This window comes from Diabrotica virgifera, chromosome 6 (assembly GCF_917563875.1).
Source record: "Diabrotica virgifera virgifera chromosome 6, PGI_DIABVI_V3a".
Lineage (NCBI taxonomy): Eukaryota > Metazoa > Arthropoda > Insecta > Coleoptera > Chrysomelidae > Diabrotica > Diabrotica virgifera.
In genome coordinates, this window is record NC_065448.1 from 171285393 (window position 1) to 171299193 (window position 13801).

General features: G+C 32.0%; 1 protein-coding gene across 3 annotated transcripts in view; it reads left to right on the forward strand.

Annotated features, from left to right (window-relative positions):
• The window catches only part of LOC114329496 (cell adhesion molecule Dscam2), a 1422998-nt gene that overhangs the window by 942890 nt on the left and 466307 nt on the right, over nt 1–13801 (forward strand). For all 3 annotated transcript variants that reach the window (XM_050654329.1, XM_050654330.1, XM_050654331.1), the window contains exon 8: nt 10070–10272. In XM_050654329.1, coding sequence (XP_050510286.1) covers nt 10070–10272 — 203 coding nt within the window. The remainder of the gene's footprint in view (nt 1–10069; nt 10273–13801) is intronic.

The following is a 13801-nucleotide window of genomic DNA, read 5'->3' on the forward strand; positions in this document are numbered from 1 at the left end:
GGTAAAAATGCACGGGTGCAATATTTTGACCGTTTTAACCGTAAATGAACTATAATACAGATACACATAAGTGGTCGTTTGCCAAAAGCTGATACGTCCATTTTTGATATTTTTCAGGAGAGCAAATTCAACTTTCTACGACGTCCATTAAATCACAGTTTTAGAAATATCATATTTGGTATTGAGTTTAATTTTCTTACAGCTATCCATATGAGTTTACATAATATGTATAACCTAGCTACAAATTTCGTAAGAATTTTCTGTTAGTTTTGCAAAATGCAAAAAATTTACGGATCTTTTGGTGCACATATCAGCTTTTGGCAAACGTTTTTTAAATAAACTACTGGCAACATTGTAATAAAATTTGGTGGGCTTTAAGAGGTAGTTATTGCGCATTTTTTGATATACAACTAATAATTTTTTATTCAACATTGGCGCGCATACGTGTAATGGTCTAAATTTGTTTAAATAAAAAAGTACGCTACTGAGATATTTTAAATTAAAATATCATTTTAAGATATCATTTTTGAATTCCTCCTTCAATTTGTGACAAAAGATCTATCTTCTCTTTTTTCATACGATCCGCCGTTTTTATGCAAAAAATAAAATATATTAACTTTTACAACTATTCGAAATACGTTTCTATACATTCATAATATAGGCTATTGATTATGTATTTTATAAAGGAACTACAACGTTAACGGGGTTTTTTTATTTCATATAGTCAATGGACCTCTCAGTATGAAAAAACCGCGGAGTGCTACCATTTAAAGGGGTGCGTTTTTGAGAAAAGGGTGAATTAGTCCCTAGGAACAGGGCGAATTAGGGTGAGTTCTATGCACATTTGGTGCAAGCATGTCTACAGAGAAATTGTTTCAGGTTAAATTTACTATCGAAATATCAGATTTTAAGGTTAAAAATATTTTTTTTTAACAAAAATATATTTAAACGAAAAGCAAGAAAAAAACACGAAAGATAGAAATTTTGTTTTTTGTCCCAAAACTTTTTTCATTGGGGATATATGTATAGGCATTGCTTCACAGAAAAAAACTACCATCTTTTTTCTTTAAAGTGACGTTTGGTATAAGTCCCTGTTATTTATAATTTTCAAATTACGATTTTTCAAATTTCGCCACTCCAGCTATTTTGGGACATTTTCCTTGTTACTTCGCAAACATTGTTCTGTAACTTTATTCTACGCAGCTTTAGGTATATGCAATGTTACATGTAATAGAAAGAAAAGTCAATTATCTTTAAAACGGTCTATCGTTAAAGGCTGTGTGTCTATTTTTAAGCAAGATATAGTTTTTCAAAGTTGTATACTTTTAATGACTTTTTATATTATATTTTACGATTATTTTTAAATTTCTCATTATAACTTTTTTTGTGCAATAAAAAAAAACTTACTTTATTTACGTTAAAACTGTGTATTGTAAAAAATTCTAGGACTATTTTTAAACAAGATAATATGCTTTGTCAAAATGTCACATACCCATGCAATAGGTCCCACTAAGCAGGAACCATATGGAAAACTTTTTTATTATTAACTTTATGAAAAAAAGTTACACATTCTTTATAAAATGTTCTGCATAGTCTAACACCTAAGATGCAATCATCAGATTTAAAATTTTGTCAATAGTGTACGAGGTAGGTTAAAAAATATGAATTTCGCTCAAGAGTAAAGTAGCTTTATATTTCAAAATATCGAAAAAAGTTGTTAATAAAAGTTATTTGGAATTAAAAATTATATTATAATATGGCATTATATTCTTCTAATTGAAAAAAATAAAAATTACGGATACCCTTGGATATCCCTACGAATATCTTGTTTAAAAATAGTCCTAGAATTTTTTTGCAATACACCATTTTAAAGTAGAGAGAATATGCTTTTTTATTTCACAATATATTATATACCTGAATGTACAGGAAAAAATGTCATAATGAAAAATTCTAAAAATAATCATAAAAAATATCAAAAATCATAAAAGTATAAAATCTTGAAAAAGCTTAACTGGCTTAAAAATAGTCGTACAACCTTATACAATATACTATTTTAAAGGTAATTGACTTCTCTTTCCACTAAGTGGACCATTACATATAACTAGAAATGCGTAGAAAAAAATTACAGAACCATGTTTGCGAAATAATGTGGAAAATGGCCCAAAAATGCTGTAAGCGGCGAAATTTGAAAAATCCTATTTCGAAAACTGTAAACTCTAGAGACCTCTACCATACGTCATTTTAACTAGGAAGGATGGCAGTTCTTTTTCGCTCAAGCAATGCCTATACATATCGCACCCTCAGTGCAAGACTGCAGTAACTCAAAATTTTATGAAAATGGAGTAATCATGGAATTCAATTGTAAACATGCATATCTATCCCCTGTAAAACTTTAGTAACTTTCAAATGCTTAATGGGCTAAATATTACAACAACAGTTTAACTATTTTGCGTTTTTGATCATAATTTCCGTGCAAAACTGTTGTAACTCTAATGTAACAGAGTTACAACAGTTTTGCACGGAACATTGCAACGGATTCGATAACAAGCAATAACAAGCAATGAAAAAAGTAAGATATTTGTTATTTTAATATCTATATCTGTGGTGTTTAATTTTAATATACAGCGCGTCTACGTAATCCATTAACGGCTGAGACAATAAACAAAGATTTTCGAGACCAATCTATTCATGTAAATTTTATGTCCTTTGTGTGATATTATATTTATTTTCCATAAGATGTGTGCGATGTCGTTTGACCATTTATTTGTTAGATTGGATTAAAACCACATAAATTAAGACTAATTATTTACGACCAATAAGTATTTTTTCTCATGAAAGGAAAAACAGTTATCTTATAACTTGTGTGTTGACAATACTGAGAGGTCAAAAATATCTATTCTCAGAAAACTTGCCAAAGAACAGCCAAAAATTCAAATAACCAAAAAGAAAGATTTGGTATACTTATGCCATTCGGGTATGATACCAGAAGCCCACCATAGTTTTTATAAAAATATTTTGGCACAAGGTGATGTACGAGAAGAGGACAACAACTACGGTAAAACCTGTCAGCAACGGCCACTAAAAATGAAAGAACTATTGGCCGATATAGAAAGGTGGCCGGTATTGCCAGTTTTTGTAGTCTAGATTTACATAATTGGTTTGGGGAATTTTTAAACTGGCTGTTAGTACAGGTGGCCGATGTTGGCAGGTGGCCGGTAACACAGGTTTTACTGTAAAAATAAATGTGTTTACACTTTTTACAATTTTCTCCGTGCAAAACTGTTGTAACATTGAAATTCTAATACTAAATGTGTAGTGATTAACAATTTTTTCCCTGCAAAAGTGTTGTAACTTTGAAATTCCTAATTTTTTTGCATTAATATTATTTTATTTAAATTTATATCTTTAGGTAATGTAATATAGGCTGAAAAGCATGCAAAATCATAATCAAATGTTAATTTTTCTTAAAACTTTTGTCTGATTTCGCCGATATTAGCACGAAAATAAACAAAATCGTCTTTATCTCGAAACTTACTTATTTTGACTTACTGCAGTCTTGCACTGAGGGTGCGATATATCCCTGTGGAAAAAAGTTATGGGGCCAAAAACAAAATTGCTTTCTTTTGTGTATTTTTTTCTTGTTATTCTTTTGAGTATATTTTTGTAAAAAATTGACTTTAAAATGTGATATTTCGATAGTAAATTTAACCTGAAACAATTTTCTTGTGGACGTGTTTGTACTAAAAGTGCATAGAACTCACCGTAATTCACCCTGTGCTTAGGGACTAATTCACCCCTTTTTCAAAAACGCATCCATTTAAATGGTAGCACTCCACGGGTTTTTCAAATTTAGAGGTCCACTGACCATACGAGATAATAAAATCCCATTAACGTTGTAGTTTCTTTTAGCTCTCTTATTTTAAACATTATCAATAGCCTAATAATAATATAAACTATGTCGAACACTTTGTAAATATTAAGTTTCATGAAAATGGCGCGTAGTATATAAAAAAATGAAGATAGATATTTTGTCACAAATTGAACGAGGAAGTCAAAAATTATTTTTTATTTGATATATCTCATTTATGTAAGTATTTTTTTTAATTCAGATCGTTACCCGTCTGCGCGGCAATGGTGAATATAAAATTCTTAATTTTATGTCAAAAAAATGCGCAATAACTACATCTTAAAACCTACCAGATTTCATGTGCATATCTCAACGGGTTTTTGAGCATTAAATAAATCGTCAGTTCGTAAAAAAATTCAACACCCTGGATCTCGTAAACGAAGCATTTGCAAACTGTCATAATTTTTCATGCAGTTTTTGTGCACCCCTTAAAGTTTGTAACTCCGTATAAAACGTAGCCCTACCTTCAGTGAGTGTTTATGTTTACATATATTCCTATTCAGTGTCTTTTTTTATTTCTTCAAAATCTATATTATAATCTAAGCTTCCTAAATAAAAAAAGATTGCCAACATAATAGAGTTAAACATTTTTAAAACAAAATCTTTATACAAAATAAACAAATACTGCTCCTAAAAACCAAGATAAGTTCAAGAAATTTAGAAAAAAATGTCTGCCAAAAGCTGATAAATCCACTTCAAGTGTACATATCTGCTTTTGGCATGCGCGATATTTTATGACTTACAACTGACAAGGGTACATATTATAAGCTTTTGGCAAACGTTGTCACGGGAACATATCCAGATTTTAAAATGGAGGGTAAACTACACTTCACAGTACACTGGACATTTATATGCTTTGGGCAGATAGAGCCTATAATCGCACACTATCAACTGGCAAAAAAAAGTGCAAATCACAAAAGTGGACATATCAGCTTTTGTCAAACGACCACAGAAATGTATAACAAAAGTGGGGCAATGAAATACCGAAAATTAAATTTTACAACATACTTATAACGAGTTTATTACAAGAGGGAACTTGCATAAAATTTTAAATTCGAAAAAATGTTATAAATCACAACAGAACATAATTTAAAATATATATCAAAGAAAAAGAAGTTGTTTTTTTCTTTTGTAAAGACGATTCTAAATTCAAATTATAGCAGTTAGCCCAAAACGCGTCGTGACGTCATATGATTATATGTTTACGTTTTGCACTGACAAAGTAAACAAAATTGTATATAATTTTAAATGAGACACCATAAGCATCAGTAGAAAATATAAATGAGGTGACGTCACAAGTGTTTTCGATCGTTTGAAATGATTTAAATGCATAGAAGATTTTAAATTATTTGTACTTCTAAGTTATTATGAGGTTTTAAGGCGTGAAATTTTGGAAATCTTATTTCTAAACTAAACTGAACATTATAGTGAAATAAAACAATGTGTGTTTTATGAAATAAAAAAATATTTACCATCCGGTATTTTGGGATTATTTGCTAAATTTAATTTCAATAATTCACAATTCGAATTATATTTGTGTAATCACCTAGGTACAAAGGTACGAGTTATATAAAGTTCAACACAATATACTTTTTGATTAATCAATGTTTTGTTTGTGAGATTTTAAATTATGGTTGAGCTCTTGTAAATTCATATCAAATACTACGTAAGCCAGTTGAATTACGTCGATTGTATGTATTTATTAGCTATCAATAAAACACTCCACAATTCAAAAACTATTTCACATAGTTTGAATATAGGCATTCTAATTTATATTCGAATTATATTATATTCGAATTTATACCGAGCACCCTTGTAATGCTTATACGGAGATATTTAAAACTATCGTTGAAATAGCAGAAATAAAAATCAACAAGAAACACGCTGCGAGACCGAATAAGGAGTAGCGAAAACAGAACAATCTGTAATGTACACAGTATAAATGAGTGGCCACTAGACAGAAAAAAAGATTGTAACATTCACATCAGTAGAATAGCGCAGGTACACCAGAGTTGTTAATATAGCAAGGGACAAATCACCAACTGGTAGAAGAAGTATTGGCCGACCGCGCAAGAGATATAGTCCAGGATAATAAGGTTTTTTCCGTGACACTCGAACAGCCAGGGTACTGAAGCGTTTTTTCGACAGGTAATACCTATAAGAGCAAATTTTAACTATTTCGTGCGTAGGATCTGGCGGCCATTTTTATTTATAAACAATTAACTGTCAAAAAATGGAATTTTTCACTTTTTTTTTTCAAAAAATGGAAAACAGGGAAACTTATGGTTTTTTTAGTACAAATATCTTCGAGATTATGGAAAAAGCTTTAAAATGACGTATTACTAAGTTTGATATACTCATTTATTGTTAATATAATTGCGAAAAAGGTCGGAATTGCAAAAAAAATATTTTCGCAATAACTGTTGTAAAAATTAGTGTACAGCTTTGAAATTTTTGTCAAATGAGGGTTCTTTGGTGCTTAATATGTGATAAAGATTTCAAAGCGATTCATTTAATTCTTTATATTTTATTCAAATTGTTTATCTCAGAGAGCATTTTTTTGCAATAACATAAGTCAGAAGAAAATGACGTTCGAACCAGTCCACAGATATCAAATGAAAGAGCATGAGCTATATTTTCAATTTGGTTTAAAAAAAGTGAATAAAAATGCATTTATTAGTAATAAATAATTATGCAAATGTATCGTAAATATTTCCTTAAAAACTTTTTATTTTGTTATATAAGAAATTATACATATTTATTACAATTTTTTATCAATTATGATATAGATAACATTACTTGGTAGTTGTGCACTTAAAACAGGGTAAAAAAGTTAATTTTTTTGGAAAAAGTTATTCAAAAAGTTTATAAAGAAAAATTGACGATACTTTTGCATAATTATTTATTACTAATAAATGCATTTTTTATTCACTTTTTTAAACCATGTTGAGAATGTAGCTCATGCTCTTTCATTTGACACCTGTGGAATGCTTCTAAGGCCATTTTTTTCTGACTTATGTTATTGCAAAAAATGTTCTCTGGGATAAACAATTTGAATAAAATTTAAACAATTGAATGAATCGCTTTAAAATTTATATCACATATTAAGCACCAAACAACCCTCATTTGACAAAAATTTCAAAGCTGTACACTAATTTTTACAACAGTTATTGAGAAAATATTTTTTTTGCAATTCCGACCTTTTTTCGCAATTATATATTAACATTAACAATATAACTAGAAGATATTTGTACTAAAAGAATCATAAGTTTCACTGTTTTCCGTTGATTTGAAAAAAGGGGAAAATGCCATTTTTTGACAGTTAATTGTTTATAAATTAAAATGGCCGCCAGATCCTACGCAGGAAATAGTTATAATTATTTGTTTTTATAGGTATTACCTGTCGAAAAAACGCTTCAGTACCCTGGCTGCTGAAGTGTCACGAACAGGGTATATTTTTGTCTTATTATCCTGGCCTAATAGGGTGACAATCTTCCGTGAAGGCAACAACTTTCCATTAAAAGTAAAAGCTAAATTGCTTATATACAGGAAGAAGAAGAAGAAGAAGGTGTTTATATTAGAATTCAACTAGATGTAAGAACAACCACATTTTTTATTTATTCATTTACATTAACATATGCATTTTTATTTATTCGTTTACATTATGCAGTTAATATGAAGAAAAATATGTTTTCGACCAATACGTGCAACCGGTGATGACCTATGGTGCAGAAACCTTATCGCTCACAAAAAAAAACGCACAAAAACTAAGAGTAGCGCAAAGAAGAATGGAGCGATCAATAATAGGGGCCACTCTGCAAAACAGGATTAAAAACGAAAATATACGAGCTAAGACCAATGTCATAAACATCATTGAAAGAGGCTGTAACTTAAAATGGAAATGGGCCTGGATACGGTGCCAGAATGAAGGACGGAAGATGGACTCGCAAGCTAGTTGAATGGATACCAAGAGCCGATAAACGTAGCAGATGAAGACCACCAACACAACTTACGAAAGACAACAAAAATTGGATACAGAAAGAACAACATAGAACACTTTGGAGACAAACAGGGGATGCCTATGTCCAGCAGTGGATAGAGAGAGGCTAATGATGATGATGCATTTTAGGACATTACTAGGGATATTTCATTATTTACAATAACATTACTAACGGAATAATTTTGCTGTCATAATTTTGTGCTGTTGTCTTTTTAAAGGCAAATCAGATGCTGTCATTTTTTCTGAGAGATATTTTCAAGGTTATTTTCCAACGATTTTAACTTCCAAACGTGTAGTAAGATTGTTCATCATGTGTTTAATTCTGTCCAATAATAAATTATTATAAATTATTAGTGTTCATCATAAATTAATAGATTTTGATAGGTATTATCAAGTAACAAAAAAATGTTTTAATGTGTGTGTCAATAACGATTTCCTAAGTGGAAACATTAACCTGAAATATAAAGCATTTTCAATTAAAAACATAATTAAAATCCACGAGGAAAATAAACTTCCTGTAGCTGTCTGTATACCATAAATCGAAATATTTAGTTATGGAGATGTTAAAGAGAGCGTCCGAAAGCAAGCAAATAAAGCCAATTACGTGTTAGGATGTCTGAGGGATGTCATTTGGAGAAACAAAGATATGAGGCTGTAAGGGAAAGTACGCATATACAAATCATGTGTAAGACCGATCATGACGTACGCGATAGAAACAAGATGTGACACAGCAGAAACCAAGAGGATACTGAGAACATCAGAAATGAGAACGCTGAGGTCAATAACTGGGAAAACACTGAGAGACAGAATACCGAACGACAGATTAAGAGATCTCTGTAACATACAAGATATAGTACGGTGGGGAAGACAGAGACGACGAGAGTGGAATCAGCATCTGACGAGAATGGACAGCGAGAGAATAATAGCCCGTATAGCTAGGCATAGGCGCCCATACCCATGGGCCTAGGGCTAGGGGGCCGTGGCCCCCCTAGCTTTTTGGGAAAGAAGAAAAAATTAAATTTGTATTGTATATACATATATAGACAAACGTATTTTTTTTTTAAATACGTTTGTCCCCCCCTAAAAATTTTTATATGGGCGCTCTTGTAGCCAGGGATTCGAAGCCAACAGGCAAGAGACCAATAGGAAGGCCCTTTAAAAGGTGGGGAGATAGCTGGTAGTCAACATCACAGCTACGAATACCAGCTCAAAATCGGTAAGGAACAGGCCAAGAGGCCTATTATAAGAAGAAGAAGAAGAAGAATGTAACCTAGTTATATCATTACTTCAGCCACAACGTTTAAAGATTATTTTAATATTTTAGATAAAAACAGTATCTTTACATATTATGTTGAAGTTAAAGTTGTTCGAAAAAAGATGAAAAAAGTTTTCCTTGAAATAATCCATTAATTGAGTATTCAAATAGGAAAATAAAATGTTTACGTTGCCAAAAGTTATGCAGTCAACAATACCAATAGATGTTATATTAGTGGTATGAAATCAATACAATTAGACAAATAATGGCAAAGGCCATATTATGTAAATTTGATACTGTTTTTTATCTTAATAAATATTAAAATAATCTTTAAACGTTGTGGCTGAAGTAATGATATAACTAGGTTACATTGACAGTTCTTAATGTCATTTTGGATTTCTGATGAATTCAGTTGTCAGTTGGCCATTGAAATCCAATATGTGAGGTTTTCTCCAAAAAAAAAAATCCAACCACGTGCGAAGAGTCCTGTCTTGCCCTGGGTAACATCCAGGCATATCTTTGACATCACATGAATTTTATATACATATGTAAAACAACTAAATCGTTTACATTTAAAGGGTCTTTACCCAATAAATTTTGGTGGCTCAGGCATGCAATTTTTGTAAGTATGGCCTCTTGTTTTTTTTAAACCTCTGTCAATTTTTTAAGTTTTATCTCAATTAGTTAGGTTATACTGAATTTTAGGGCTTTTAAACACTGATGATGGATTTATTAATCCGAAAACGTTGTGTATTGTGACCCTTATTTAGGATATTTTAAAATATACCTTTTACAAAAACGTGGTATTTTTTTATTTTTTTAAAACATAATTGATTTACACTAAATATGTAGCTGATATCATGGAAGAAAATAGTTTCATATTTTCAAATTGATGCATTATTTTCAGATGCGTAGTCTCTTCTCAAAGCGGCGGTCCACACTTAGTAACATGGTACAAAGATGGTCGACAACTTCCTAGTACCGGAAGGGGCTCTAGTGAGACGCTCATCGTAAATAATATCGGAAGAGAAGATCGAGGAATGTATCAATGTGTCGTACGAAGAGCGGAAGGTGATACCGCCCAAGCTGCTGCCGAACTTCAATTGGGGGGTAAGTTAGTTTAAATAATTGTTCACATTGTAGATCACATAATGTTAAAGATGTAAAACAACCTAATAAGAAACCTTCTTCATAGACCTAAACCTTCTTATAGAACTTTTTTTGGTAGGACAAATGATCCTCCTGATTTAAATAAAGCAAACTTTATAGTTTCAAGAAAATTATGAACGCATGCATAATATTAAAAAAAATAGTGGAGCTTCTTACAAAATCCTTTAGAACTGAATTGCAAAATAGTAGCATTGGGGATTCGAAACTGGTTTCTTAACCTCACAGTAACAATACCTCACAGTATTATAGAGACTCAACTACAAAATTTTGCAATTCATCAAATAACTCCATTGGATTTTCTAAGAATAGGTACAACTAACTCTTTATTTAAGCATATCTTGAGTTTCCGACGCTATACTTACATTTCTCCTAAAAATCTGGAAAATATTCCTGAGTCTATATTAATTAACTATGAACAAATCAATTATCGAATTTATTTTTCACTTGAAAAACAGTCTTGTTACATTTGTAAAGAACAAGGTCATCTAGCCTCTCAGTGCAAAAAAAATACAAACACTCAAACATCTATCGAAAATTCATCACCTACTGCTCAACCAAATTATATCCAAAATTGCCACCCTATCATAACAGATGCTCAGCCAACTATCCATCCTTCACAATCTTCGCAACAATCCACCAGTCCACAATCAAAAGAAACAACCAATACTTCTCTATTTGATTCAAATCCCATTCAAACACCTATCCAGCCAGATAATGTTGAAATGAATAATCACAGCCAAAATCAACCTCCTACACCCTCTGACACTCAATCGTCTAAACGAGCGGTGTCAGAAATAACGTCTCCTTCAACATCAGTAGACCAGAACCCATTTAAAGAACCTCTGCGTAAATCTAAGAAAGCAAAAACTATTCCTGAAGATAATAAGACTTTAGCAGAAGATCTTATTAAATGCACTAGTTCTTTTTTCCAAGATAATTCTGACAACGGATATTTAACCCAGGAAGAACTAATTGATTTCTTTGAAAATGCATACGGCTCTGCAGATCCTCTCAGCATTGCAAAAACGTATACAGAAGATATCGAAGGACTACTCAATTTTTTAACCAAAATCCATCCAGCATTAACTCCCAAGTATCTGAAAAGTCGCTGTACAAGATTAAAAACTAAGATTAATAAACAGCTATTATTATCCGCTTTCTCTACTGATCACAGTGAATACAGCAGCGACGCCTCTGCTGAAATTTAATACAACATTCAACTGTATACTGCAATGGAACCTAAATGGGTATTACACCCATTTAGAAGAACTTAAATTAATTATAGCTAAGTTTAAACCATCTGTCATATGCCTACAAGAAACCCACTTCAAAGAAGATAACTGTCATAATTTAAGAAACTATACTCCGTACTATAAGAACAGAATAACTGCTAGCCATACAAGTGGGGGAGTAGTAATATATGTCCATAACTCATTTAATACCGAAGTAATACGTTTAAGAACTGAGTTGGAGGCAACAGCAGTATCTATAAAAGGCCCCCACAAAGTCAATATATGTAATATTTATTTTCCTCCGAACTTAGACCCGTCCATAAAAGAAATAACTGAACTCTTCAATCAAATTCCAGAACCGCGTATTATATTAGGCGATTTTATGCCCACAATATACTTTGGGGAGGTAAAAAAACAGATTCCTTGGGACGTAAAATCGAACAAATTGTTACAGATTCTAATATGAATATCCTTAACGATGGAAGAATCACAAGGTTCAATATTTCCACCGGCAATGGATCCCCAATAGATTTATCCCTCTGTGAACCTGTCTTACAACCAACTCTGTCGTGGGATGTGACATCCCATTTGCATGGAAGCGATCATTTTCGTATCCTAATTACGAACAATAACCATATCTCCTCATCAATTCCATCCAATAAATGGTGTCTGAAAAATGCAGATTGGTCTCTATATTCCTCTTTAATTTCACAAAAAATTTCTCAGTTGGTTCAGCCCTTTGATACAGACATTGATATTAACTCCAAAGTACTCTATCTCGTACAGTTTTTAACGTCAATAGCTCACGAGTCCATAGGTTATTCAAAATTTCCAAAAAAACGTGCTCCAGTCCCGTGGTGGAATTCCCACTGCGAAGCAGCAATTAAAGAGTCAAAAAAGGCGTTTTATAAATTAAGAAGGCACCCAACTTTAAATAACCAGCTAGAATTCAAAAGATTAAGGGCGTATTGTAGATACACCTTAAAGAAGAGTAAGAGAGAAGCCTGGAAAAATTATGTATCATCTTTAAATTCATCTACCCCGACTTCTGAGGTTTGGCAAATGATAAGCAGAATGTACGGGAAAAAATCATTTAACACCATTCATTACCTAGAACATCATAACCATATTTATTCAACTAAGCAAGAAATAGCCTCCGTACTAGCAAACGTATACCAACAACATAGCAGTGACGAAAATCTATCTACAAGTTTCCTAGCCCATAAAAATAAATTTAATAATGCATGTATAAATCTTGATGACCACAATAATTTACCTCTAAATGCCATATTTACGATGGATGAACTGTTAGAAACTTTAAACAAAGTTAAAGACACTAGCCCAGGGCCTGACAACATCCCTACGACATTTTTAAAAGCTATGCCAACGGAAGGAAAACAATATCTTTTGGATCTTTATAATTTCATTTGGACAAATAATGTTTCCCCATTGATTGGTACGATTCCATTATTGTACCAGTTCTTAAACAGGGCAAGAATAAATCGGACCCAGAGTCTTACCGACCAATCTCCCTAACATCTAATATGTGCAAAGTACTTGAAAAAATGGCAAGCAACCGACTAATGTGGTACCTAGAAGATCGACAGCTACTTAGCCCTATACAAAGTGGATTTAGAGAGTCCAGATCTACATTAGACAACATAGTGGATATTGAATCTGTAATTCATGAGTCATTTGGATGTGGTCAAGAATGTCTGGCTGTATTTTTTGATATAACGCGTGCATATGATACAATCTGGAGATCAGATATCATAAGAATCCTGTCAAGTTGGTCGATTAAAGGAAATATTATCAAGTTTATTAATAATTTTTTATATAGGCGAAACTTCAATGTTCGAATAGACAACTTTCTTTCAGACTCTAAAATCCAATTAAACGGTATTCCTCAAGGGTCTACTCTTAGTGTTGCACTTTTCCTTATTGCCATCAATGACATCGCTAAGTCACTTAGCCCATTAGTCAAAGCCCGTCTATTTGCTGATGATCTTGTTATATTCTGTCGTGGTAAAAATATATCAACAATGACGACCCATATACAGCAAGCCATTTACAAACTAGAGAATTGGTCGAATACTACTGGCCTAGAATTTTCACCCACTAAAACGAAAGCAATGATCTTCAGTAAAACTCCAAAGAAACAAGTAAATCCACCGAAACTCTTCCTAAAAAATTTACCAATAAAGTATTCAGAATCGATCAACTTCTTGGGAGTAAAA